Source organism: Epinephelus moara, chromosome 10 (genome assembly GCF_006386435.1).
Source record: "Epinephelus moara isolate mb chromosome 10, YSFRI_EMoa_1.0, whole genome shotgun sequence".
NCBI classification, from domain to species: domain Eukaryota; kingdom Metazoa; phylum Chordata; class Actinopteri; order Perciformes; family Serranidae; genus Epinephelus; species Epinephelus moara.
The window spans coordinates 39,010,267-39,036,077 of record NC_065515.1 but is presented as its reverse complement, the minus strand read 5'-3'; the positions used below and the strand labels follow the sequence as shown (position 1 = coordinate 39,036,077).

The following is a 25,811-nucleotide window of genomic DNA, read 5'->3' as shown; positions in this document are numbered from 1 at the left end:
CCCGGAGAGAACCCACGCTGACACGGGGAGAACATGCAAACTCCGCACAGAAGGGCTCCCACGGCCGGGATCGAACCGGCAACCCTCTTGCTGTGAGGCGAGAGTGCTAACCACCCCACCACCGTGCCGCCCACAGACATTACATATTATATTTAAAATGATCTAACAGCACCAGTGGCCCAGTCTTTACAGCTTACTTCAACAGGGCAACTTACACAACATTCACACAACCAACAACCAACCACAAGATGCAGTGGTAGATGGGTGCAGCGTTGATCAAATATGAATCATGAGTTTGTTACTGCTTTGACAATTTCTCACCCCAAATGTTTTCAGAAACATATTTTAGTTTCACTGTTCAGCTGTAAAATGAGAAAGCTGGTCCAGCAGGTGGGCGGTGCTCAGTACTTCAACTATTTCCAATTTTGCAGCAAAGTGACAAACTTTCTCATTTTACAACCAAACAGTAAGCTAAAGTACATTTCTGACAACATTTCAGGTGAGGGAAAAAGAGAATCTTGATTTACATTTTGATCAGCGCTGCCTAGTTTGACAGTTTGACCTTGGTTATGAGCAGTGACTGACATGACTGATAGCTGCGTTAAGCCCCGTTTCCACCAAACACTTTTTGGTATGGTACCTTTGGAACCCAAAGTAGCCCTTCAGACATGGTACCTAGACCCTGGGTCCGTTCAGCGTTTCCACTGCAAACAGTACTTTTAAATGTGGGCTGGGTTGTTGTCACTCACTGCTCCGTCTAGCACCCGCTGTATTTCCTCATCATCAGTGACACAGAGGGAAGTCTTCACATTGTTTACCATCCAGGGAACAAGGTCGGCTTGCGCATTAAGTCCTTCTCAAGCAAGTGCAGGGGTTTAGTGTTGCTGGAGCCCACAGGAACATCGCAACAACGCTTTTTTTTTCCAAGTGAGGATTATTAGCAAGCAAGAGTCCTGATTTAAACGTATTGGCTATATTTAGCTCCGATTTAGTCTAGCTACATGTAACCCAAATCTAGCCGATTTAATTTTGAAATTGATTAAATATAATTTTCGCCATTGCAGATGGCGTGCGGTATGATATTCAATCACGTATGGAGAGTCAACAGTAATTTAAATATGTTTATCTCCATTTTTTGGACATGGTCTCTACATAGCTGTATAATTGATGACATCTACACTTTGGCTATGGTTAGACGTCTACCAAATTTTCACTGACAGCCCAAATTCAGCCGTGATTTAGCCTAGACGTCAGGTCTTCATATAGACGGCTATTAGACGTTTTTTAAACCAAAAAATGCTTGCTGGGAAGCATCTCACGTAATCCGGTCTAAGCATATATTTTTTTTTTAACGCTTGAAAATCTACTCATTACTAAAAGTGTTTGCCATCCAAGAGAGACAATAGAAACTAATGGAATGGACAAAGTCATCATATTGAAATTTAAAGTGCGCTGATGAATTCACATCGCCAACTCTCTCATTGATTAACATTACAGGTCAACGTTCCACCGTAAAAGTTGATGGCATTTGACCCAGTGAAATTTTTTTTCTCAGTCTCCATCTGCTGTGAGAGACAGCAAAACATCCTTTCATTTTGTAGTTACAGCTCCATCTTTTAGTACCAGATCTGTGTGCTAGGTAGCCCAACAGAGGGGTGACCAAAAATGGGGACAGTAAGGAACGGTTCCATTGGTACCATCCATGACTTTTCACAGTGGAAACGGAAAAAATGCATACCAAACTGAGCTGAATCGTATCGGACTACTTGGTGGAAACGGGGGCTTTAGAGACTTCACGGCTCTGATTGGCTGTTTTTGGTATGCCACGGTCAATTCTAGTGAATGCCATTTGAGCAGTAGAAAGAGGAGGAGGGGAATGATTTTTTTTCACAGACTATATGCCTCATTTAAAATATAGTGAGTTTCGGCAAATACGACAGTTATTTTCTTATTTTTATTTTATTATTCTGAAAAATACATGCACCTACAGCTCTGTGATTTTTAAAACTGATAGTTTTTAAAAAATAAACTGTCACATGTATTTTGTTTAATTTGTTGTCATGTTCACATAAGTGGTTCATGTTACTGATGGTGATTGTATAAAATCAGTAATTGTAAACAATATACTGTACGTACTCTACAACTGCAAGCATAAGTGCCCTCGGAGTCACTCTAGCTTTTCAAATTCGAGGATTTGTTGATTTTCTTTGTCTTATATGATGGTTAACTTAATGAGGTCTTGCACTGTTGGTCAAACAAAGCAAGACCTGTGAAGTTAACTTGAGTTTTAGGAAATTATAGCTGGCATTTTTGCTATTTTCTGATACTTTATAGACTAAAAAATTATTGAGAGTAATCAGCAGACCAACCAATAATGAAAATAATTCTTACTACTTGCCACACTGTAACATTTCAGTATCTTGAAAAAAAATAATTGTACTGTGATTTTGCTACATTAGCTCGTTTAATCTTATTTTTCATAAAGTGATTTATAAATTCAGATGAACTCTCATGACATTACAGCTCAGACCTTGAATAAGATTATACAGAAAATGCCTACAGTCTGCAAAGTGATATGCAGTACTTGGGCTTAGGAAAAGTCACAAGGCATATTAGCAGAGCGGCGAAGACAGCTACAGAGAGGAAAAAGACTGAGTGAGACTGGATAAGGGATGGTGAGGGAGGAAAGAAACCAGAGTGAGATAGAGACCTAAAACGCTCCAGAAGCCTGTCACATGGGGCCTGAAGCCGCATGGCTCAGCACTCTTCCTCTCTGTATTCTGTCCGCTCCTGACATTTATCTGCTTTATTAGATTATCTGAGCTACATGGCTGTCTCCAGGCACATGCAAGCACACACACACATACACATATAGATATATACATTCACATACACCTCTCGATTCATTACAGCCCTAACTGCTTACTTAGGTTTATGCCCTCTTTAAATTAAACCACAGATAACCGAGCACCTCGGAAACCCCCCGCCCCCTAACGTGGAGAGGAGAGGCTAAAGCCGGCCATCGAGGAGGAAATTAAGAAACATTGTTTGTGAGTGTTATTATCATGCATGTGTGAGTGGTCATAAGGGTGGTTTTTAACGGGCTCATCTATAGGGACTCTGCTTCCCATCATTAGTAATTCAATTTGCTCTTTATTAGCGGCTCTTATCGGAGGCACAGACGGCTACGAGCAGCTTTCCTCACTCCATCTTCCTCTGCACTCACCCCTGCTCCACCTTTCCTGCGTCTCTGATTCTGAATCCCCATCTTTAATTAGAGATGCATGTGTTTCTGCTGTAGGCCATTCAGGGTCTCCACATGACATAAAACACGTGGAGGAATGATGAAGAGGAAAGGAAGGGGGAAAGGAAACAGGACGTGTGAGAGAGGACACAGAAAGTTAGAGAATCAGAAAAAGAGAAGCAGACTGATAGACGCAGAGCCATGGGGACGAATAAAGCCTAATGTTAATAGTGATGGCTTTTCTAATGTCTTCTGACTTCATTGAGTATGGGAGATTACACCAAGATGGGCATGAGGCGTGTAGGGTACACGCAGAATGACCGGAGGGTTGGAGGGGCAAGAGGAGGGAGGGAGGGGGGAGAGAGAGGGAGGGAGGGCGCTGTAAAAACAATGATTGCTTTCCATCAGGTTAGGCCTATATTCTACAGTTCGTTAAAACAATCCAATTTGCAAAAGGATAATTATGCATTAGCTCCTTTTTATCTACTGGAGGGAGAGCAGTGCCAGGGCTTGATAGCAGTGGCGCTGCCTGCCTCCACCTCTGCAAATTACCCGCTATCGGCACTTGTTCGCCATCACGGCTGAATTGGGCAATCAATTAACCTCCCCCCTCCTCTCAGAGTCTGCCTGTAAGCCTCTCCAGTGACAGCCAGCAACACAAAGCACCTACATGGATGACATGAATGTGAGCTGCTGCCCTCTACTGGAGAAAGCTATAATAATAACTGCTGTCGGAGCCACAGCTGAGGGGCCAACAACTTGTAAGCTTTCCACCAGTTCCATTCTGCATTCCAATTATAAGCAGGTTGTGAGTCAACGACATGTTTACACTGGAAAAATTAAAAAATAAAGTATATTCAGGAAAAAGAAAACACAAGTATGCAGAAAAAATATGCTTGATTTTTGAGTGTGCTGTTGTTCCACAAAGGGAAATAAAGTAGCAAATATAAGTTTAGGATAGAGGTCAAAAACAGTTCAAGGAATACCTTGGAAAGCAAAAGATAAGCCCTAAACTTTAAGAAAACCTTTGATTTCTCTTTGTGAACTACAACTGGCAGTTTTCATTTCAAAATCACAGGTTGAATGAACTGTCAGCACATGAACTGCATCATTTCCCATTAGCACAAAATGGTAAAATACAGTGACTCTTAAAGGAGGGGTGTTTTGGTTGAACAAACACTTCATCATAAATGAAACTTAAAATCATTTTTCTTTAAGGAATATAAGAAGTTTGACAGGCAGTGGAGGAGGAAAGGAGATGCACATGCGCAGGCAAGATTCTCCATCCAGTTGTACTTTTTTCCCCCGATACAGTAGATAAGCAAATGTATACTGTATGATAACCATACATTTTCATAGCACAGTATATGGTTTCACGGTACATCGCTGCAACCCCAGTTTTAAAACACTGGGGTTCAGGTTGTGCACAACTGACACAGTGCTGAAGAGAGATCCGTACTAGTGTAGTGGTAGTGGATGAGGTGGGTAGATTGGTAGGTGGGTGTACCACTAGGTATATGGGTAGGTTTCTGAGGAGGAAGTGGGCATACTCTCCTATATAATCCAATGGTTTATTTGGCTGATAAGTGAGTGTACTGTAAACAGTCGGGAAAGAGGTGGGTCTATACTGTATACCTGTGTGTACCCTCCACTACACTAGTGAAAACACAATGCTAAAACAGAATATTAAGTCATAAAAAGCAATAAGCTTAGAGGGAAAGACCCAAGTGAGAATCCACTTAAAATATCCTGTCATGCAACTATCAACTATCAAGATAAACTTATTGCTCAAAAGACTCTTTGTTTGACCCAAAGATTTCTCCAATGGCACATCAAGCACTAACTTTGTGTTTGAAATCTTCTGTGCTGACTCTGACACATTAAAAATACAGTGAGACACGGTGATGTTGCAACAAAAATAAAGGCCAATCCCCCAGATAGACTGTGCCTTCTGAAGGTCTTTTCCATGTGTGGGGACACCAAAGCTGATCAGTGAATCTGTGTTTTCTTTGGTGTTTAAGAGCTAAATGTTAATCACACACAAACAAATTTTAAAAACGAACAGAACAGAGCACCTAGAATAACCTCTGGCAGAGAGAATACGGCAACAGACGACAGCTTAACTTTGATTAGATTTGTGCCACATTTGTTGTGTTAAATCTAGTTGACATAGTGGATGTAAATGGCAACATACAAAACATGAGACAAAGCACTTTGATGATTCTGAGCAACTGCAGACAGTACAGACCTGTCAGGTTTGCAGAATAACCATCATCAGTGATTTTCAAGAGAATATGATAAATCCCTGGACTATTTGTAACTAATTTGTTCACAATCTGGTGGGAATGTCAGGTGATCCTACATGACTCGAGAACTTTATGGGGAAAATAAGGTTTTGGATTGCTTGATGGACAATTGATGAGTTGCTCGCTAAAACAAGTTGTCATAGCACCACCAAATGGCCGTTGAGTGTAACTCTAAACTGAGGATTGTGTGAGAATTTGAATCTATCTAGAAAGTTTAGGTGCTGTGGGTCTAACTGTATGACTGCTGAGATCCACATGCTTTTAAGTGAGGGAGAGGCAAAGGAATATTATAGAGACTAATCGAAAATAAATACATGGTTCCAGCATTTCTATTATAAGTGCCAGGCCACAAGCTGTACTATGACTAGCCATATTAGGTATGCTCCCTCTTAACCATATGATTTGTTTTCCATGGTTGAACACTTAGTGAGGGGTGACCCAAAGCAGTAGGCAATTCAATTATTCGATCTAAGGAGCCTGATTTGACTGCAAATCTCACAGTCTAATCATCACAGTTGCAGGAAAATGAAGTTACGACACAAAGGATCATTCCATTTGGGAAATATGGGGTTGCTGACTGTCTGATTTTACATAGATATTGCTTGGTTTCTCCCAATCAATCATAGTCTGTTTCAGAATAAATTAATTATTCAGAGCACTCAAATAACAGCACTGCACTCACAGAGAGCTAAATATTTCTTTAACTTATGAATGATTCTCTGTCCAAATCAGCAGGGGAAGGCGTGTAGAAACAGCTGTTTGCGGCTTTTATACCTCTTTTTCTCACTCTCTGAGAGAAAGTCGAATGTTCTCTCTACAGCTACTGAAAGCAAGCAGGAACCAAACTGAGTGACATGCTCTGTCGGCCTGTCTGTCTATCTATCAATCTCCCCTGCTCCCTTTCAGTACTATGAACAGCGCTGCAGTGACACCTACACACATAGCCCCGAGACACAACAAACAGCGCTGGATGACACGTCCTCTTATAAAATAAATTCTTCTGCCAACTCAGGAGGACAAATTGTTTAACTGTGTGTTTCAGCTCTTTTTCTGGCGTGGAAAAAATGGAAACTAATGTGGCAAATGAGAATATGGATCAACGTGGAAAAAACAAACATAACATCAGTCGACAATAGGCAACACCTGACCATGTCTATGTAAATCCTTAGTTGGGGACAACTCCCCCTGGTAAAGTCATGACAGGAAAACTGTGTAAAATAATAGAATACTCAACAACACTACAGTCTGAAGTGTGTGCTTACCTGTTCTTGATAAGGTGGGGGAGAGCCGCCTCAACTTGTGTCTGCCGAAAGACACAAGCTCCCTGGAGGGTGTCCTCCTAACTCCTGTGGGAGACCTGGTCGAGCTGTGCATGCGGCCCCGTGGGGAGTACTTTACTGCTGATGGGCTGGTCCCCTTCTCTGACCCACCTCCACTGTGGTCACAGGAAAGAGGACAAAGGAACACAGTATCATCAGTAATACACTAGAGGCTACGATTTAACAAATGATACTGAGAAAAATCTATTGAATTCAAGTAGTTTGCCACATTTGCTGCCACTCTCTGGCAAAAGAGTTTCACGAAAAATCCAAAAGAAGAGAAGATTTCAGAGTAGTGATACAGCGAATGGAAGGTAAATCAGATCATGTGCATGTTTCCATTACTTACCTACTAGCAGACTTCCTGATGATTTTCATCCTGCTGCGGAGCTTGAACCCACCAGAAGAAGGGGAGGGTGTAAGAGAGGTACGTTGGGTTACAGATGGGGAAAGAATAATCCCTCCTTTTACTCCTTTGTTGCTTTTTTCCGCTGTCCAGTGGAAGGCAGATCTACGACGAGCCACTGTCACCCCTCCTGTCACTGCTGCAGAGGTACTTTGGCCTCCAGCCTTCCAACGATAACGGCTGCTCGGTGAGGAGTTGGTAGAGGAACCTGCAATTCCCTTTTTTATCCTAGCAGAGGGAGTGGAGGCTGCTCTGAGTTTCTTCGGGGCCTCTCCCTTCTCCATAGCTCTCTGGGAAAGAGTCAGGGCTTTGGGTGATGGTGACTTTCGAGGTATTTTAACTTGGGCTCCAGCAGAGGAGGACACCCATTTGTACTTGGAAGTCTTGGGGGCTACAGTGACTGGGCTTAGCTTTCGAGGTAACTTCTTGGCAGGGGCTCTCTTACTGACTGAAGAAGAGGGGGAGTTTCCACTGGCTACACCAGCTTTTGACACAGACAGTGGGGCAACAGTCACAGCTTTGCCTGTGGGTGAGGATATGGAGCTAGCTTGCTTAGGTTCCACTCCTCTGACAGTCTGGTTCTTTACCCAAGTGAACTTGGATTTTTTCAGAAAAGATGCTTGGCCCTGGCTGGTGTAAGAGCTGGGATTGATGGAGGGCTCATTTGATATTTTAGACAGAGCAGAGAGAGGTGGTATGGTATTACCAGTTGTGAGATTTGCTGGAGTTGTTGCATTAATGGTCGGTTTAGTGTCAGCGTTGGTTTTGCTTGTCAGGGAAGGTTTGATCTGTGCTTGAGAGCTGCTCTGCAAACTAGATGCGGTGTTGGCTGTAACTGAAAATGGCACTTCTGACGAACCACTGACATTCTTTTCAGGCTGGACTACACGCCTGCTTTCGGTCTGCTGAAATATCTGAGTCTGTCTGGGAAGCATCTCATGTTGCTCACTAGTGCCTGTTGAGCCTGAATCTCCTTTTGCGTGGTCATGCTGATACACAGCTGCTCCTGTTTTTATAGGAGTCTCTGGTTTTTGTTTCTCTGTTGCAGCTCTCCCTGTAACACTGTTTACATGTCCGTCTCTCTTCTGCTGAGGGATCCCTGATGATAAAGTGGCAGTTGTGACTCTTTCACTCTCCTCTCCTCTGCTGTGGCTGGGCAGTGAGGTGCTATGAGATATGCTGTGGGAACTGGGCTGATGAACAGAGGAGGTAGAAGCTGAGGGATGTCCAACAGAGGGCTGGTGGTTCTTGTTGCTCAGAGAGTACTTTTTCCTCCAACTTCCATGGCTGTGAGGAGCATAGTGTCTTCCTCTGTGACTGTGAGGATGGACGTCAGATGTGCTATGACCTCTGCTGCTGGCTGATGTTGGTGCTTCCGGACGCCTCTGCTCATCTCTTGGGAACGGGGCATCGCCATGGACACTCTTATGCTGATTGATGAGATCTGAGAATTTGACAATAGGAGGTATTTGGTTGTTAAATCCCATTCAGAGTGATAAACAATAATGAAAAAAGACACCATGTAAAAGAATTGGTTCACCAAACAAAACACATTTCTCACTTTCCTTCCCTGGCATTTAGTCACGTAGATAGTGTTGGTTTAGTTTGAAAATGAAAGGAAAGGAGTCTGTGGTGCTCTCACCATCAAAAAAATTCAATAAAAAAACAGTGTCCTTGTTACTTTGGGTAATCCACACAACTTGCTGCAAACAATTTTTATTGGGACTCAAGATAAGTTAAAAATGAAAGGTAAAACCTTAAAAAGTAGGTGCAGAAATTTAGCTAATTCAGATGATTCCATACAAGACACAAGGACTCACTGAAAGATTTGATATGAATGAATATAAATGACAATATGCTTTGGACTAGGGATGACAACAATTAATCAACAACTTATTAATCAGTCATTAAGAATTTGATATAACATTTGAAATTTACATAAACAATGTCTCATCTCCTATTGCATTCTAGCTATCTGTAGCGTATTTTGAAAGCATGTTTACAGTAATTAGCATTAGCAAACAAAGGGCACAGCATAAGTATTTTAGGACGAGGGGGCCATCTTGGGGTCTGGAAGAGAAGCACAGCAGGGACATTGGGAAATGAAGCAAGCAGGCAAAGCAAAGCATTAGTCAGTAATATTAAGTGTTTCATAAAAAGTGTTTCACATGTCTAGGTCTCTGTATCTCAATATGTTTCACAGGCTATGTAATGCTGTCAGAGAATATGCAATATGATGTGAGTTTTGATTAAGAAATAAAAAGTACATTTGGTATACTTTGGTATAACAAAAGTTTTTATGTTATTTTGAAATCCAGATTATCAGTCAATTTATCATTAATATTACCAATGATCGGTTAAGAAAAGTGCTTACAGTTTGTAACCCTACTTTGAACTTAACAGTCAGTATAACTCCATAACCTCCACACTCTGAGAAGGTAAAAATCCTGTCCCAAAGGAAGCAACTTAAACTCAAACACCAAACTCCATACAAGAAAAATCATTTGTTTCTACCAGGTCAGAGGCTGTATTTTCTTTGGGGTGGCACTAACAGATGTGAGATCCTCTAATCCATCAGAAAATTGGCTTTTTAAACAAAATACATTCTAGCATGTATATATTTTCTTTTTTGTATTCACTGACTGCTGTCTGTAAGCACAACTGCCCCTCTGGGACATCAAAGCTCTACTCGACTGTCCTCTACACTCATGGGAGATCTTGGACACGTGAGACTGCATCAACATCATCATCACCAAATAAGAAAATATCTCTCAAAAAAACGTTAGTCATCTCTCTAGAGGTCCAGGGTCTTGTAGAATATATTATGCTAAGGGGCACTGCAGCTGCTCTGGTGGATCGTACTAGACCAACACCTTTCACTTTGTGTTGGTTTTTCATTTGTCACCCACCAGTGCTGTGCCCACGATACCGGGGCACAAATTACTGCGTTAGCTAAATTCCGCCAGATGTAACGTTATATATTCAAAAACTTGTTTTTCTTAAACGGTAACTCAATAAGTTGGCTGAACCGACCGTTTATTTCGATTTTCTCTCGCAGTTGAACAATTAGCTAAGCTAACCTGTTGACAGTATGAACAGTGACCCTGCTATATAATTACAATGGAAATGTCATGTAGAATATAATAGCTAATTAGCGCCTCGCATTTCTACATGCAGTACATGTAGGGTAACTAGATAAAGTATCAAACGGCTCTTCTCAGATGTGTGGGTAGTTTGAACAGGAGGCTAAGCTAACGGTTAACGGTCGTTTTTAAATACTTAAAACGCGGGCCCCACACCCACACCACGGCTCTGAATGTACAGGGCGCAACATTTCAAAAGTGCCCTCTAAACTGCCTGCGACAAAACAAACTGTCAACATTTAACAAAAGAGATTTACTTTGTAGAAGTTCAATTTGCCTCTTCAGTGCTTCTCTCTCCTCCATGTTTACAACTGATTCGTTCCGTCATCAAATTGCGGCGAAAGCAGGCTCTTGCGGATGATGTAATTTTATAACGTCCAATCACAGAACGCGGTCTGCGGTAACTAAGGTGCCAGAGTGAGCCCTCAGTCATGTCTCAAAGGCCAGAATGTAATAATAAAATAGGCAGTGATCGCATTGATACCACCAATATCATTTTATTGATATTTTCTTGTATTTCATTTGACAGACTCAATGGTTAGGACAGGTTTGAGTCTTCTGTGGAGACTCAAAATGTTAATTATTAGTGAGTGACACCCATAAGACAGAGTGAAATAAAAAATATCAATAATCAACTACAAAAGAGACAACAACCCTAATATGTAAACTGTAAAATCATGTCAAGTATTTAGACAAGAGTCATAAAGAAGTGACAGCAAGTGCGCCACCCCCAACCAATTCAAAAAGCTAGCCTATGCTTGAATGTGAAATGCTCAGTTGTGAAGTGCACTTTTGGTCTTTCTCGTGGCGTGGTTAGGACAAAACGCAGACCTTGCTTTCAGCACTCCTGTAACCAACTAAAGTACGAACCCACAAAGACAGCAAACGGGAAGATAATCTTTTGTACAAACTACGGTATGCACATTACATAACGGGATTTAGACAGGCTAAGCCTGCTTGCAGCTTGTCTGAAAGACCTTACAGAGGGGCTGAATTTCCTCATTCGTATCGAGCGACTGCTGCTGTCAACAGATTTAAAAACAAGAGCGTCACTTTGAAAATATTCCTGACATTAATGTCCTCTTTGGAAGAATTGCGTTATTGCCAATAAGTTGTTTATGTGGCTTACACCAAACTGACATTGTTATCATGAGTGTGAAAGGCTGATGACGCCGCTGTGGTATGAAATGAAAGGGGAAGTGAAACTTATGGCAGCAGGTTCGGACATTAACTAAAAAGAGCGAAGATAAAAACAGAAAGCAACGTTTAAAGTTGCTTCACAAGTCAAGGTAACGTTAACTTTGTCACAATTGCTCGAGAAAGTAAGAAAACAATGTGAGAGCTATTCTATGTTGAAGTTATGACGCAACATTTAACGTTTGTTATGATTTCTGTTTGACGTTTTAAGTTACACTAACGACAGTTAACGATAGCTAGCTTAGTTCAGTGTTGTAGCTAGTTAGCGAGCTAACGTTAGCTTGAGTGTGGGCTACGAAATTCATGACAGGCTGATTGTAGAAAGTTAACACCTGTGTGTGTGTGTGTGTGTGTGTGTGTGTGTGTGTGTGTGTGTGTGTGTGTGTTTATTTATTGTACTTGTGTTTATGTACAGTAACAGTTACCCTGCTCAGCACCATGACGTCAACAGACATCCTATACTTCATCATAACAAGAAAACCTGAACACCCAGGACACATCAATGCTGGCCGCATATGCTACATCCGTGAACACAGGCATAGATTAGAGCTCAAAATATCTCCTTCGCCCACAAAGGTGCCTGTCTTCCTCATGGACTCCAAATCAGCAATAGATTATAAGATAGAGGTGAGTAGTATGGAACCTCTGAGTGTAGAGGAAGCCGAGCTGTTGCAGGCCCTGCCTGAGGACGCAGAGAGACTGAAGTGGTTCAGAGAAAGAGATGCTCTTAAAACAGCAATGGGACTCACTGTAGGTACTGTAGTGACTGTGGACGAAGGAGGAGAGAAGCTGAGAGGCATCATTCGCTACATCGGAAAACTTACACAGCCATCATATTTCTGTCCTATATCAGGAAGATTCTTTGGCATTGAACTGCAGGTGAGACTTTAAAGAATGTTTGTGCACCCACCAAATCAGCCCCTTTCTCCTAATGTTATCTGTCCAAGCATACATATATATATATTAGGTTTGTGTTATTCACAGAATGAAAACATGGTGTAGTGTGTTATTTTGAACCTTAGATCATGTTTAAAAAAGCATTGATCTGGCAGTAATCGGAGCTAATAATATCTGCATGGCTAGGTCCACTAGATTTGACCTGAGCCTTTAGAACAATGCCTTATTTGTCATTAATAGTAAAATGTATGGATTAATTTATCGAGACATTGGATTTAGAATGTAAGTGACATTCATTAAGGGCTGCTGCTATGCTTCTTTTACCCCAGGGAGAAGACAGGAGGAAGGGGAAATGTGATGGGACCTTCCAGTATACAACCCGCTTCTCTTGTGCTAAAGATTGTGGCATTTTTGCCCCATTCTCCAGAGTCAGGCCTCTAGTTCCCAGCTCCTTGTCCCCCTCTGTCCCCAACAGCTCCTCACAGCCAGAAACAGAAGAGCTGACCACAGGAGATAGAGTCACTTACTTCATCAGTAATGAATGCCGGCATGGAATGGTGGTTTGTGTGCAGGAAAAGGATGGAAAACAAGTTGTTCGGATCTCCACGGTAAGCGATATTCAGTGATATTTCAGTGGTCTCCACTAGAGTACAATATGGTATTTGGCTCCTTTAAATAATGTTTTAAAATGTAGCCATTTGATTTATAAATGTATTTTTGCAATGACACAATTGACCTTATTTTCTAGATATTTTTTGTGATTAATATTCAAAAGGTTTTAAAGGAATACCTTCACCCACAAAATTATCATTTGTATATCAGTTGCTGATTACACTGAATTTGTGAATAAAACTCAGTTCTTCTCGCATGCCGCGAAGGTGAACAAAGAATCCTTGAGTGGAGAATTGGAGTAAAAAGGTCCCGTGTTTAACAACAACAAAACCATATCAAAACATCCATTTACAAAATCTCACACAACTCATGCAATATAACCCAAGTCTGATTTACCCATTCATATGCTCAGTACTTCCCAAACACGTGCATTTTTGCTAAAATCTTACTGTTTAAAACAAGCAGCACTCCAAGGCAAGCACATGTGGTTAAAACACAGCTCCCTTTTACTATAAATAATTTTCTATCTCTGCCAGGCATACTGTAAGCCTGGAGGGGAGCATGCATTTGGTGGTGTGTCTGTGTGTGTGAGTCTGCGAATCTGTCTGTCCACAACTTATCTTGCAAACTACTAGACCAATCAACTTAATGTTTTGTGTGCATATTTGTGACTGAATGCACAATGACCTGTTCTGGTTGTGGTGGTTCACAGTTGTTGAAAAACTTGTTTTATTGTCTGTTTTATACTGTCATTGACTGTCAACTCATCACTCCTACTAATCAGCCAGCAGGAGGCGCAAGTTTACTAGAAATCTATCCAAGAAGCCTTACCATCTGTCACAGGTCACATTTTGGCCATAATCGTGGCTCAAAAACTGACATGCATAGCAAAGTTTGGTCTAATTTTGAACCTGAGCATCTGCAGATGAATTCAATACTTGACATATTTCAACTTAAGTTAGGGATTATAGGAGGTCAATAACCCTAATTTTTTAGTTACACAGCTGCACTGTGTTCCAGCGTACCACACTGGGAGCATTTCAGAAGCAGTGAGTTTGCCTGGCCGATCTGTAGACGGGCAGATTTTGTAAATTTGTTAATTTTTTCCTTGGTATTTGTGCTTCTTCTCTCAGTGAGTGAGTTAGTTGCTAGTTAAATTGTTTCTTTTTTGGTCTGTCCTAATTGTTTTTATTATCTAGTTTATTATGCTGTAACCTACAGCAAAAATTAATACCATCAAATGTTCAGATATGAAAAACATGGATCAAAGATTTATGGCTATGTTTCAGTTATTTAAAATCAATTCATGCTTATGAGTTACATTGTATCTAAATTTCAAATACTGCTGTGAGCAGGAAAACTCAATTTGCTATGTGCAACACCCTGCGGATCTGTAAAAAATTACTAAGGTGTGTATTTTATTAGATAGTGCGTCAGTTTCTGCTGAAATTGTCTAGCCTGGCCATGATCAGCTCAGATGCCCAAGTAGCAGCCGGATTGTGGCTGCCTGGCAGAGATCTGTGCTCTGCAGAGTGCACTTTTATAGTTGGATTCTGCATTCACCATGGTGGCAAGCAAGAAAAACTAAGTTTTCTTCACAAATTCATCACAACACGGGCTGAGTAATTGACGTACCGGTGTAAATGATCATTTTGGGGGTGAAATATTCCATTAAACATCTCAAAATGTAAGTCAATGAAACTTGCAGAAAAACCTCTTCTGTGAATCAGACTTTGTCTCTTTCACAGTTGATCACATGATCACTGTTAATTCCTATCTACATATAAAGCCTTTTTGATTTGAGCCATTAAACACAATGCTGTCAAAGTTTGTGTGCTCCTGCTCATCCTTGACTTCTCTTATACAACCCAAACTTTCAGATTTAAAAGTAGATTTGTCTCTTCCTTCAGTACAAAGTTAGCAGTTTGCAGCACATTCATAATTTGTCTTTGTGTTTTAAGGACACAGATGAGAATGGAAAGAGAGGGGGTGAAGTTGATGTTCCACTAGAGTTCGTTGCTAAGGGGGAGGTGCCTGCAGGTTTGAGCAACTTTTTACATGATTAAGTGAGAAGTTATTTCCCACATACGTAAGAAATCTTACCCAGATATATTCGTCACTGTAGAGCCAGAGAGCATGGATGTTGATGCACCCCCAGTGGAACCAGATACTGATGATCTGTACATGGATCTGACTGTGAACTCTGTGGTGGAGGTGACCTTGGCTACGGGCAATTCATATGGTATCATCCGCTGGATCGGCTTTCTGCCTGGTGGAAAGGAAACCATGGCTGGACTAGAGCTGGTAATATTTATACCAACATGTCACTGTGCAGATTAAAGTCTAATTGTAAACTGCACAATCATAGCAACATGTCATCTTATAGGTTAGGTGTGCCATTGGTTCGAGTCATTGTTTATAGTTGTGCTAAGCCATCGCAAATTATTGCTTTTCAAATTATTTTCATTTTCCTTTAATCTTGGATCAAACTGCATTGTTATTCTGTGTATATCTGTCTCCAGGAGGAAGACAATGGAGTGAGTAATGGCACCTTCAAAGGTGAGCGTTTCTTCGATTGTCCCCCCAAGAGAGCGCTGTTCGTGAAGCTGAAGTCCTGCCGTCCAGACTCACGATTTCAGAGTACATCAGCCAATCACAGTGAGAGGATGCTAAAACAGGAAGATGCAGGTCAGAACAAGATCAATCAACACAGTCCTGTTGAGTCTTGAGCAACTCCCTCATACAGTTATGTTAAAGAAGCTGTAAACGACATTCAGAGCATATCTATGATTCTGAGTCTGAGTCGGGATTGTCTGCACATGGTTCTCAACATGGAGTTGGCTGAGCCAGCTAACAGCTGACAATGCTAACAGCGTGAAAAGTGCCAATAACGTCAACAGTGCTGACAAAAATATCAGTGTTAACATGGGGTTGGGGGTTGGAGGACTAGAGGATGGGCACTACACTTATGCAATGACGCTGCTATCAGCAGTAATTGCCGTAACTGCTGTATGAGCCCAATGCAGAGCGGTGGCAACTACCTAGCCAGTGGGATACACACACACAGGGACTCAAATGTACTAAATGCATGCACTGTCAGCATGACCAGCACAACAACAAACAAAGATGCCCGGAATACAGTTATAGTTAGTGACTTAATTCTCTGCTCAGGACGCCATTACTCCACTATATCTTTACACGGCAAATAGTTGTCTGCTGCTATTTTAATGTCCTGAATGTCGTATACAGGCCCTTTAAGTTGTGTGCTGAAAATTCTTGTGTTCTTACAGAGGACAACTTTAATAGAGTGGGCAGTCAGTGCCCCCTTGTGGACACAGTGGTGCTTTGACTGGTTTTAAGGTTATATTTGTTTTATTTTGATAAATGACATTGTCTTCCAGACAAATATGCTCAGATAGATTTAAGGATGTAAAGAAGAACAAACACTACGTATAGGATAAAAAAAAAATATGGCCAAAAGTATGTGAATACCTGCATATTAACACATTCCACCCACAGAATTGAGGTCAGGGCTTTGTGCAGGCCAGTCAAGTCTTTCCATATCAAACTGGAAAAAACATTTCTTTACGAAGCTATAAACGACTGAGGGGCCATAAAAAACAGCCCCAGACCCAAAAATACACTTACTTGTGTAGAGAGAGGTGTCCACAAACTTTTGGTAATGTGCTATATATAGTACAGAATACACATCCTGTATTTTTATTGCTTCTCTAATGACTGTACGAGAGGCAACACTACACCAGCTGCACATGGATATTATGTAAAATGTTTTATGTATTTTACGCACGTAATGTGTGTACTACTTCAGAGGACGAGACGGATTGCATTACAGGGAAGCTGGAGACTGTCCCTCCTATCAGCACAGAGCAAGTGAACCAGATATTGATTGGACGAATGAAGGGGATCCAAGGCCACTGCAACTCCTGCTACATGGACGCTGCCCTCTTCAGGTCAGGACAAGAACATACAGTATAATAAATAATATGCATATTAAGGCCTTTAAGGAAGTTCAGCTGGTTTTATTCTATTGAATATTATTTATTATTAGTTATGTTCTGTGGACTGTAACTCGCAGACTTATACGGCTGTCCCATTCTTGTAAATGCGATATATCAAGAACACCTTGAGGGAATTTCTTCAGATTTTGTGCAAACATCCACTTGGACTCAACAATGAACTGATTAGATTTTGGTGATCAAAGGTCAAGGTTACTGTGACCTTGCATTCATCTCATTCTTGTGAACGCAATATCTCAATAAAGCCTTGAGGGAGTTTCCTCAAATTTGGTACACACGTCCACTTGGACTCAAGAATGAACGGAGCAGATTTTTGTGGTCAGAGGTCAGAATTTCAAGGTCACTGTGACCTTAGTGTTTTTGGCCATAACTCAATAATTCAATTATGAATTCAAGATCAAGAATTTAATTATGACAAAATTTCACACAAATGTCTAATTGGATATAATGAAATTATGACATTTTATATCTAAAAGGTCAAAGGTCAGCTTCACTGTGACATCATAATGTTCTGCAAAAACACTTTTCTGGCCATTACTTAGCATCATATCTCAGGAACAGAAGGGGAGACGTTTGGTCAGATACTGAACTGGTGACACAAATTTTGAGTGCCTACCCTGAAACCATGCTGATTGTATAGATCTTCTGTGCTGCTGGGGGGAGATGTGTGTGAAGCATCCGTGTTTTCACAGACATGGGTGACTGTGTTGTGGAAGCATACAACCGTGAAGCGATACTTCTAGTTTATAGAAAACAGAAATGAATCAAAACTGGCTGCTTGCAGTGTGGGAAACTAAATGAAAAACTTGTTTTAGAACATACTGTAATAACTGTAATTGTGTCTATCTATGCTTTCAGCTTGTTTTCCTGCTCCTCTGTGTTGGACTCCATGCTATTTAAATCAACACAACCTCAAGATGCCCCAATTCAAAGAACACTGCTCCATAACATTGTTAATCCCCTCCGCAGGTGTGTGCTTTTATGTATTTTGCAAAATATTCAATTACTGTTATGTTGATTACTCCAGATGTCATGCTCTCTATATGCTCTTTGCAGTAAGGGCTATGTGGAAGGGCGGCACATCATGAAGCTCCGACAGCAGCTGGAGAAACACGGCTACAGTCACTCCTTCACCACAGATGAGAAGGGTCAGTTTAATGTGGAGGCTTCAAAACAGCTGATTTGTGTTTTTTGGTTTAAAGTGACTGTTGATGTGACTTTGGTCTTTCAGATCCAGAGGAGTTCCTTACTGTCATCATGCACCATATTCTTGCACTGGATCCTCTACTCAAACTGTACTGATACAACATTACCCACCAAATACTATTTCCCACTACATACAGATAAATGTTTAAAGAGTGCTGCACTCACACTTTACATTCCTCCCATTTAGCTCAGCAGACGGTAAAGTGCAGGAGAGTTACTGCTATCAGATCTTCTTGGACCAGAACCACAGCCTGGTGCTGCCGACAGTCCAGCAGCTGCTGGAACATTCCTTCCACACTGCAGGACTCAAGCTGGCAGAGGTGAGATTGTATGGATTTTTTTTACACTCCTCATATCTTGTATCACTAATTAACTACATTTGTGTTAACAAGGACACAAGAATGGTGATTACACTCAATAGATAAAAAAAAAAGTTTAACAAATATAAAACTGAGTTATGAACACTGGTGTGTGAGTGTATGAATTTATGTTGGGGACTTTTGCGTGTAAATATATAATATACATATGTTTTGTTTTGCTTGTTTCTTTCATTTTCGTTTTTAAGGGAACAGGACTAAACAACTAATGTAGTAAGGGTAGGTGAAGTAAGCTAAGGCTTTAGCCCACACCTTTTTGGTCTACTAAATTTGCTTTGATTTGTCACAGCCTCAAAACTAATGGCTTATTGTTGTTGCTGATTATTTTTTCTTGTTTGTATTTGAGTTGTATAAGTTGGAAAATGACCGAAATAAACTTAACTTATTGGATATAGTGACTAGCATTAGCAGTGGCATGGTGCTTCTCAAAGAGTTCACGCATTTGTTATCTGTTTAACAGGTTAAACTTAAAGTTAATTAAATTGGTAGTGATCATTTCATCATACAGATTATTTCTTCAATTAATCAGCCATTGTTGTTAACATATTCTCAGAATATATCCTAAATAATTGACAATGATAGCTTAGATCAGAGATCAGAATTTCTGATCTTGTTACTTTCTTAAATAACAGTAGCTGATGTGATAGGCTAACTAGATGGCATGTAGAGTTAGTGATTCTGTTTCCAGCTCTCCTAAGAGCATGATGTCAAAGTGTCTCTAAACTATGGAACTATAATCCCAGTTTTTTTATTGCTTATTCTGTGTATGATGTTCTCTTTTTACATTTTCTTTTAAGCACCTTGTAACTTGTTTTGGAAGGTGCTACAAATATAAAATTTATAAGTAGTACTCATTAATTGTAATACAATTGAAATAAAGCTCCCTAATGTTTAAGTTTTATTAATCTGCAATTAGCATTTTTTCTTTGAACAATTATTTATGAAATAACCAATTAAGCAAGTATTTGTTTCAGTAGCATTATATTCCTAAATCTAACGACTAGCATTTATGCTTGTTATGCCCCTGTCTAGGGAGGTAGGGGGCATGTAACATTAAAGTTGAGAAAGGCTGTTCCCTCCTTGTCCCCAAACCAAAGTTGGACCACTGAATTTCAGTTTTAGGAGAATAATTTATTACTAAAACCCAGTGACATTGAACAATAAACTGAGGCAGTATGACTCAGGGTGAACCAAGACAACAACAATACAATCTGCCCCAAAGTGCTGGCTTACCTAACTGAAATAAACAACATTTACTAAATCTGGCTCCCTAGGATACAGCAGAAACAGGAAGAGGAATACAAAATAAAATGGCAGCTCACCCCTGCAGCTTTAGCAAACAAAAAGTTTATTATATGTGCCAAGTTCAAACAGATTTTCACAAAGCAAACAAGGGTATTGGGCCGATGACACTCCCCAGGCTGAACCCACAACTCCACCCAGACAGAGAGAGCCACCTATAGTTTGAGAAAGATCCTCACAGGACAGAGCACACACACTCACACAAAATACAGCCTCACAAAACAAGAAAAAACATACACATCAAAATATGTCCAGTGCCATGACATTGCTGTCAACTAACTGATCTGCTATTTCCCTCTCTTGGGTTGACTCTCCAGTAGATGTCTCTGTTGGACAGTTTTCTCAGCAGATCCTTGCATATCCTGGAATGACTTCATTTTTGTGTTTCCTGTCTGTGAGGTGTGTAATCTTCTTAATTCACCGTCTCATACTTGCAGGTGCCATCCTGCCTCATCCTCCAGATGCCTCGCTTTGGGAAGAAATTCAAGATGTTTGACAAGATCATTCCATCTCTGGAGCTGGACATCACTGACCTCCTCTCTGAAGGTACAGTTAATACAAATGCACACACACACACACACACACACACGAAGTAACATGATTTAACACAAATGGACTCAGTGAATACAACCTGTGGTGTGTGTTTTAGGTCCTCAGCAGTGCATGCTGTGTGGAAACCTGGCCCAGTTAGAGTGCACCGACTGTTTTACAGATCCCCTCTTCAGCCAGACAGGATTTAAAATCTTCTGTGGGAAGTGTTCATCTCAGGTGCAGTTTGTATCATTGTCAGGAGGCCGAGTCTTTTTTGTCTTTTTTTGTCTTTGTTTTTAAGGCTTGTTGAATTGTGGGTATGGATTGACATCACTTTCCCATGTGATACAACCTACCTCATCACCACTTCACCAGCTCTGATGAAATATATATATATGGCTGAATTCTTTGTGAATCTGTTTCTATGGCTCAGTCTGTTTGTGAAGAACATGTTGTTGTGTTTTTTCTGACTATCACAAAGTGTTTCCGACAGCTTTTATGTCTCCTTGCTGGTGACAGCAGTGGCTGATAGGCACTTTGCACACAGTGACATCACACGCATACCCTCTATTGATAGATTGCTGGGTGTAGGATATAGTCCTGAAACCCTGGCAACGAAAAGACAGAAAAACAGAAAATGATCACAACCATATTGATAATCAGTTTAATATTTTCAATTCAAATAAAATTCCTGAACATTCTCCTAATACGATTATGAAAATAATTTTTAGCTGCAGCCCTAACTGCATGTGTTCTTTTCCAGGTGCACTCTCACCCTCAACGCCAGTCCCATCGACCAGCTGCTCTGGACATCCCCAAGGGTTACTTGGGTCGCGGCACACATGCTCTGATCAGAGACAAGCTGGAGCTGTTCGCTGTGCTCTGCATCGAGACGAGCCACTACGTGTCCTTCATTAAGTACGGACCCAACAGCCAAGACTGGATCTTCTTTGACAGCATGGCAGACAGAGAAGGTGAGTGGGCTGTTTTTATGCATTGTATCATCACATCCACCATTTATACATGTATTCTTTAGCTCAATTGTATGTTGTGCTTAGGGGAGACAGACGGCTTCAACATCCCAGAGGTTCACACCTGCCCTGAGGTCGGCAAGTACCTGGAAATGTCTCCCGCGGAGCTGGCCAATCAGGTGCCTCGAGAAATGAAAGGTGTGGCCAAACGTCTCTTTTGTGACGCCTACATGTACCTGTACCAGAGCACCAGCATGTGTCTCTATCGCTGAGCAGTTTACTCATTGCACAGAATGTCAATATGAAAATCATATTGTTGCCTTTGCTGTTTGTGTAATTTCCTTTGTGGATTGGTTTGTTATTTTTGTAGGAATGTGTGGAAGTACACACATGAACGTTAAAAACGTGTATATATCTATATTTCTATATATATATAATTTTCTGCCCTGGTGTCGGAAAAAATGATCAGGCTTGAATAATTTAAAACAATGTTATTCTACTACTGTAGTATTGTATGAAGAAAAGGTAGAAAACTGACCTTGTGTTCAATCATTTTGCACTATAAAGACAAAAAATTGACAATCATTGGCGTGTGTTGACATAAACAAATGTTGCACTGATGACTTCGATTTTATAGTTGAATGCTTCCTCTTGGTTTTTGATAATTGTCATGGAAATTATATGCAATCTTTAAACCAAGAGTGAATAACAAAAATTTACCAAAGGAGAGCACAGTAATGAACTCAGTGTGGCCTGTTGTAATAAATGCTACTTAACAGTACTGCTGTAAATACAGGTTATTAATTTGCTTAATAAGCTCACCATTGAACCATACTGTTTTATGGTTAATTAGGGTTTAGGATGGTGTTTGGACCAGTTCCTTTATATATTTCAGGAAAAATATTTCAGAATCTTTTGAATGTTGAATACTGCTTTTTATGAAAATGCTTATTTGTATGTGTTAGCATCTGAACTGATGTGATGTTTGGGAGAAAGCTGGGAAAACGGCACTTAAACAGCGGGGTCCTGGCTAAACTTGTGGCCTTTTCCATTTATGCTGTGCATTTATCACAACTGGTTTTGATTATGATTTCATGAATACAGTAAATAAACAAAAGTAATAAAACATGTGCCTTGTCCTACACGTTTTCATGGAAATAGATTATTTCCATAGATGTATAGCTAGACATATAAACCTCAAAAAGGCAAAAACAAAAGAATATTTGATGCTCTCATATATAAAGTATCAGCATTACTTTATTTATCATTATACTTTAAATGTGAGCTTTTTTTGGATTATCTGATCATGCAACTGTACCCACTTATAACCACCATTATATTTTGGACTGGATCATTTCCAGACTTCTGTTCATCTTTGCTTTAAGTCACATTAAATGCTTTATTCTTTAACTCCGGATATTTTCCTTATCAAGACAAAATTCTGTCACAAGGAGGAGGACTCTGTGGGCTGTTTCAAGACACTCTGGGGGCCCCAGGCAAGAGGCACCTTGGAGGCACCTTACTGACTTATTCATACTTCAAAAACAGCATCAATAAGTGATTAACATAGGGGGGATCAAAATAAAATAAATAAATGAAATAAAAATCAGCCAGCCACCCTCCTCCCCTGACAAGTAAAGAACAGTCCCTCCATAAGTAAAGACCAGTCCCTAAAGTGTGGTGAGGTTTGTGGACCGTTACCTGCCACAAAGAGAGAAATGTGAAAGGCTCGTTTCTCCTCTGACATGCCACATACCTGTGTGCCGCCACGGCTCGGCTGTTCAGGTATTTCTTGGCAGTCATGAAAGCAGCATATTGAGTGCCAGGTGGCCAGCACGCGCCACTATTGACCAGCGCGCGCCGTTATTGGACGGCGCATGGACACTCACCCTCTTGCAATTGGACTTTGAACTTATCCCACAGTGGTGGTACCGTGAGGTACCGTAGCACTACCGTACTCCAACAATGCTAGCGCGGGTGGCAACCAATCATGTGGGACATGGTCTCAATTTGCATGACGCGTGAAAAGAGACAGAAATGCTGTGCAGTCCCGCACAATGCGGGATGTCTGGTCACCCTACTTAGCCACTCACAAGCAGCGGCTAGTAGGGGGCCCCATTAGGGGGGATTCCAACGTGTTGTCGTTGTTGTAGTGTCTATAGGGGTTCCATCATATTGTCATTGATATAGACCAATGTCAGCCGTCTCTGGGGGCCCCGTTCCAGCTCGGAGCCCTAGGCAATTGCCTAGTTTGCCTGTCCGGTTGCGACGGCCCTGACTTTGTGGCAGTGCAGTTGATACAGTATTTTTAACTACTGTTGGTGACAGTTTAAACAATTTCTATGAAGGACCTGCTTTAAAGCTTTAATAGAGTATATTGTCTAACATCAAAAAGCTTGGGGTACTTTAACTCAGAAAGTAAACTGACCCAATGGTCATTTTTCAGAAAGATTGGTTGTAAGAAAAACTGTGGTCCTTATTAAAATTAAAATAAAAACTTCACCTGCAAAATGAAAACTTTGTTTTTCCCACATGCCTCCATTATAAACGGAGAGTCCAAAAAATATTTGACTAGTCGGATAGGAGCCAATACGCCAGACAGTGTCATCTGGCACACGCCAAAACCAAACCAAAAGTTTGTGCTTTTATTTTCCATGGTCCCAGCCAACCAATCACATTTAGTGATATCAGATTAAGTTTAAAAGAAAGATGTGATTGTCTAAAGGGCGTTATAGTCTTAAAATAATATTTACAGGTACTGAGGTTCAGATCAAAGCAATAAAAAATCTGAAGTGATGGGAACATAAAACATAAAGGCATTTGACACAATCATTTTAAAAAGATTGAAACAAATGGTGCTCATGAATAAAAGATCAATGTGACTGAGGTTTGCTTCACAGGAAAATGTCATGTTGGTTTAGCAGCTGAGTGAAAAGACCCTGTCAGCAGGTGAAGTGTGTGTCCCTTGGTGTCTGTGTGTGTGTGTGTGTGTGTGTGTGTGTGTGTGTGTGTTTGCCTGTGAGGGATAGCCTGGAAGAATAACATGTATATTCTTGGAACTAACCATTGAGAGCAAAATGATGAAACAAACAAGATGATGGCTTCTAGTAAATCATGATGCTGCTATAACCCTAATGAAATCATTGCTGTGAACACTGTAATAATAATAAGAGCAATAACAATTATCTGGCTGTTGTTGCAAACAAATTAAGAAATGCTACTGAAAGGTAGTTATACATTTGTTTATAAATGATTTGTAGACATACTCAAACCGATTTTTCTGAGTCTGTCTCCCTACTAAACATATGTTTGGGGTGTTGGTGGCTTAGTGGTAGAGCAGGCGCCCCATGTACAAGGCTGTTGCCGCAGCGGCCCGGGTTCGACTCCAGCCTGTGGCCCTTTGCTGCATGTCACTCGCTCTCTCTCTCTCCCCCTTTCACACTTGTCTGTCCTATCCAATAAAGGCTAAAAATGCCCCAAAAAATATCTAAAAAAAAAAAACAAAACATAGGTTTGGCTGCTTGGTTAAAGAGGAAGCCAAAACTTTTCACCGATTATCCTGTTGAATTATGTCCATGTTGGACAATTCTGCAGAACAAGATTTACTTACAACATCAAAGCATCAGCCATTATGAGTCAGTGTAGAGCACAGTTCTAAGTCCTGTTCTTCATGCCCTGTGTCCTTTCATGAAGGAGTAGTGTCAAGGGTCAATAATCAAGTCATATGTATTCCAATGACTAATCCCAAGTATTTGTGGGTGGGAAGCCAATGAAGGATCACAGTGCTGCTCTAGTGTCAATAGGGTGATTACATGAATCTGTGAGTGAAAGCATAAAGCACTTCACATAATAATGACCTGCGGCCTCGTGCCGAAGAAAATTACAGCCGTGACGATATACAGTACAACATCACGACCTCGAGTGTGATATTGTTTTTATACAACAGTTCAACAACAGCTTAAACAGCAGTGCTGAGTAAGGAAATGTTAACAAAAGGTGATAAAATAAATTATTTAAGTATGTTATGTAGCTCCGTGAAAAAAAAAACAGTTCCCCCAGTCTGTTGCCAGGCAACGCAGCACACACGCCAGGAACTCACAAGCTAGCCTACTTTGTATTTATATTGATCTGTGTAACTTCGTCCAGTTCGGCTAATGAAACGTTGGCAAACCTGGATGTTGGATGGCTTTCCTTTTCCTCGTCCTCTCCTGACGACCACTCATAATTTAATTCAAATGTAATTTTGGGGAAAATATCCATCTT

General features: G+C 40.7%; 2 protein-coding genes across 2 annotated transcripts in view; one reads left to right on the top strand and one right to left on the bottom strand.

The window, feature by feature from the left end:
* zc3h3 (zinc finger CCCH-type containing 3) overlaps positions 1–10,741 on the bottom strand; it is a 100,725-nt gene extending 89,984 nt beyond the window's left edge. The window contains exons 1-3 of the mRNA XM_050054370.1: positions 10,676–10,741; positions 7,219–8,719; positions 6,813–6,985 (exon numbers count right to left, since the gene is read on the bottom strand). Of these exons, the coding sequence (XP_049910327.1) occupies positions 6,813–6,985; positions 7,219–8,719; positions 10,676–10,721 (1,720 nt within the window). The 5' untranslated portion in view covers positions 10,722–10,741. The remainder of the gene's footprint in view (positions 1–6,812; positions 6,986–7,218; positions 8,720–10,675) is intronic.
* A 681-nt stretch (positions 10,742–11,422) lies between these two features.
* On the top strand, positions 11,423–22,690 carry cyldl (cylindromatosis (turban tumor syndrome), like). Its single transcript, XM_050054377.1, has 15 exons — positions 11,423–11,707; positions 12,031–12,494; positions 12,842–13,120; positions 15,086–15,164; positions 15,250–15,428; positions 15,647–15,812; positions 16,954–17,095; positions 18,020–18,130; positions 18,218–18,309; positions 18,393–18,456; positions 18,555–18,687; positions 20,484–20,592; positions 20,696–20,814; positions 21,341–21,551; positions 21,636–22,690. Exons 2-15 carry the CDS (start codon positions 12,054–12,056, stop codon positions 21,818–21,820), a joined length of 2,310 nt encoding a protein of 769 aa, XP_049910334.1. The 5' UTR covers positions 11,423–11,707; positions 12,031–12,053; the 3' UTR covers positions 21,821–22,690.
* The last annotated feature ends 3,121 nt before the right edge of the window (positions 22,691–25,811 follow it).

Coding starts and splice junctions, on each gene's coding strand:
- cyldl (XM_050054377.1), top strand. CDS start 12,054: ATGACGTCAACAGACATCCTATACTTCATCATAACAAGAAAACCTGAA. Junction 15,165..15,249: donor TAAGGGGGAGGTGCCTGCAG/GTTTGAGCAACT, acceptor TCGTCACTGTAG/AGCCAGAGAGCATGGATGTT. Junction 15,813..16,953: donor GCTAAAACAGGAAGATGCAG/GTCAGAACAAGA, acceptor GTACTACTTCAG/AGGACGAGACGGATTGCATT.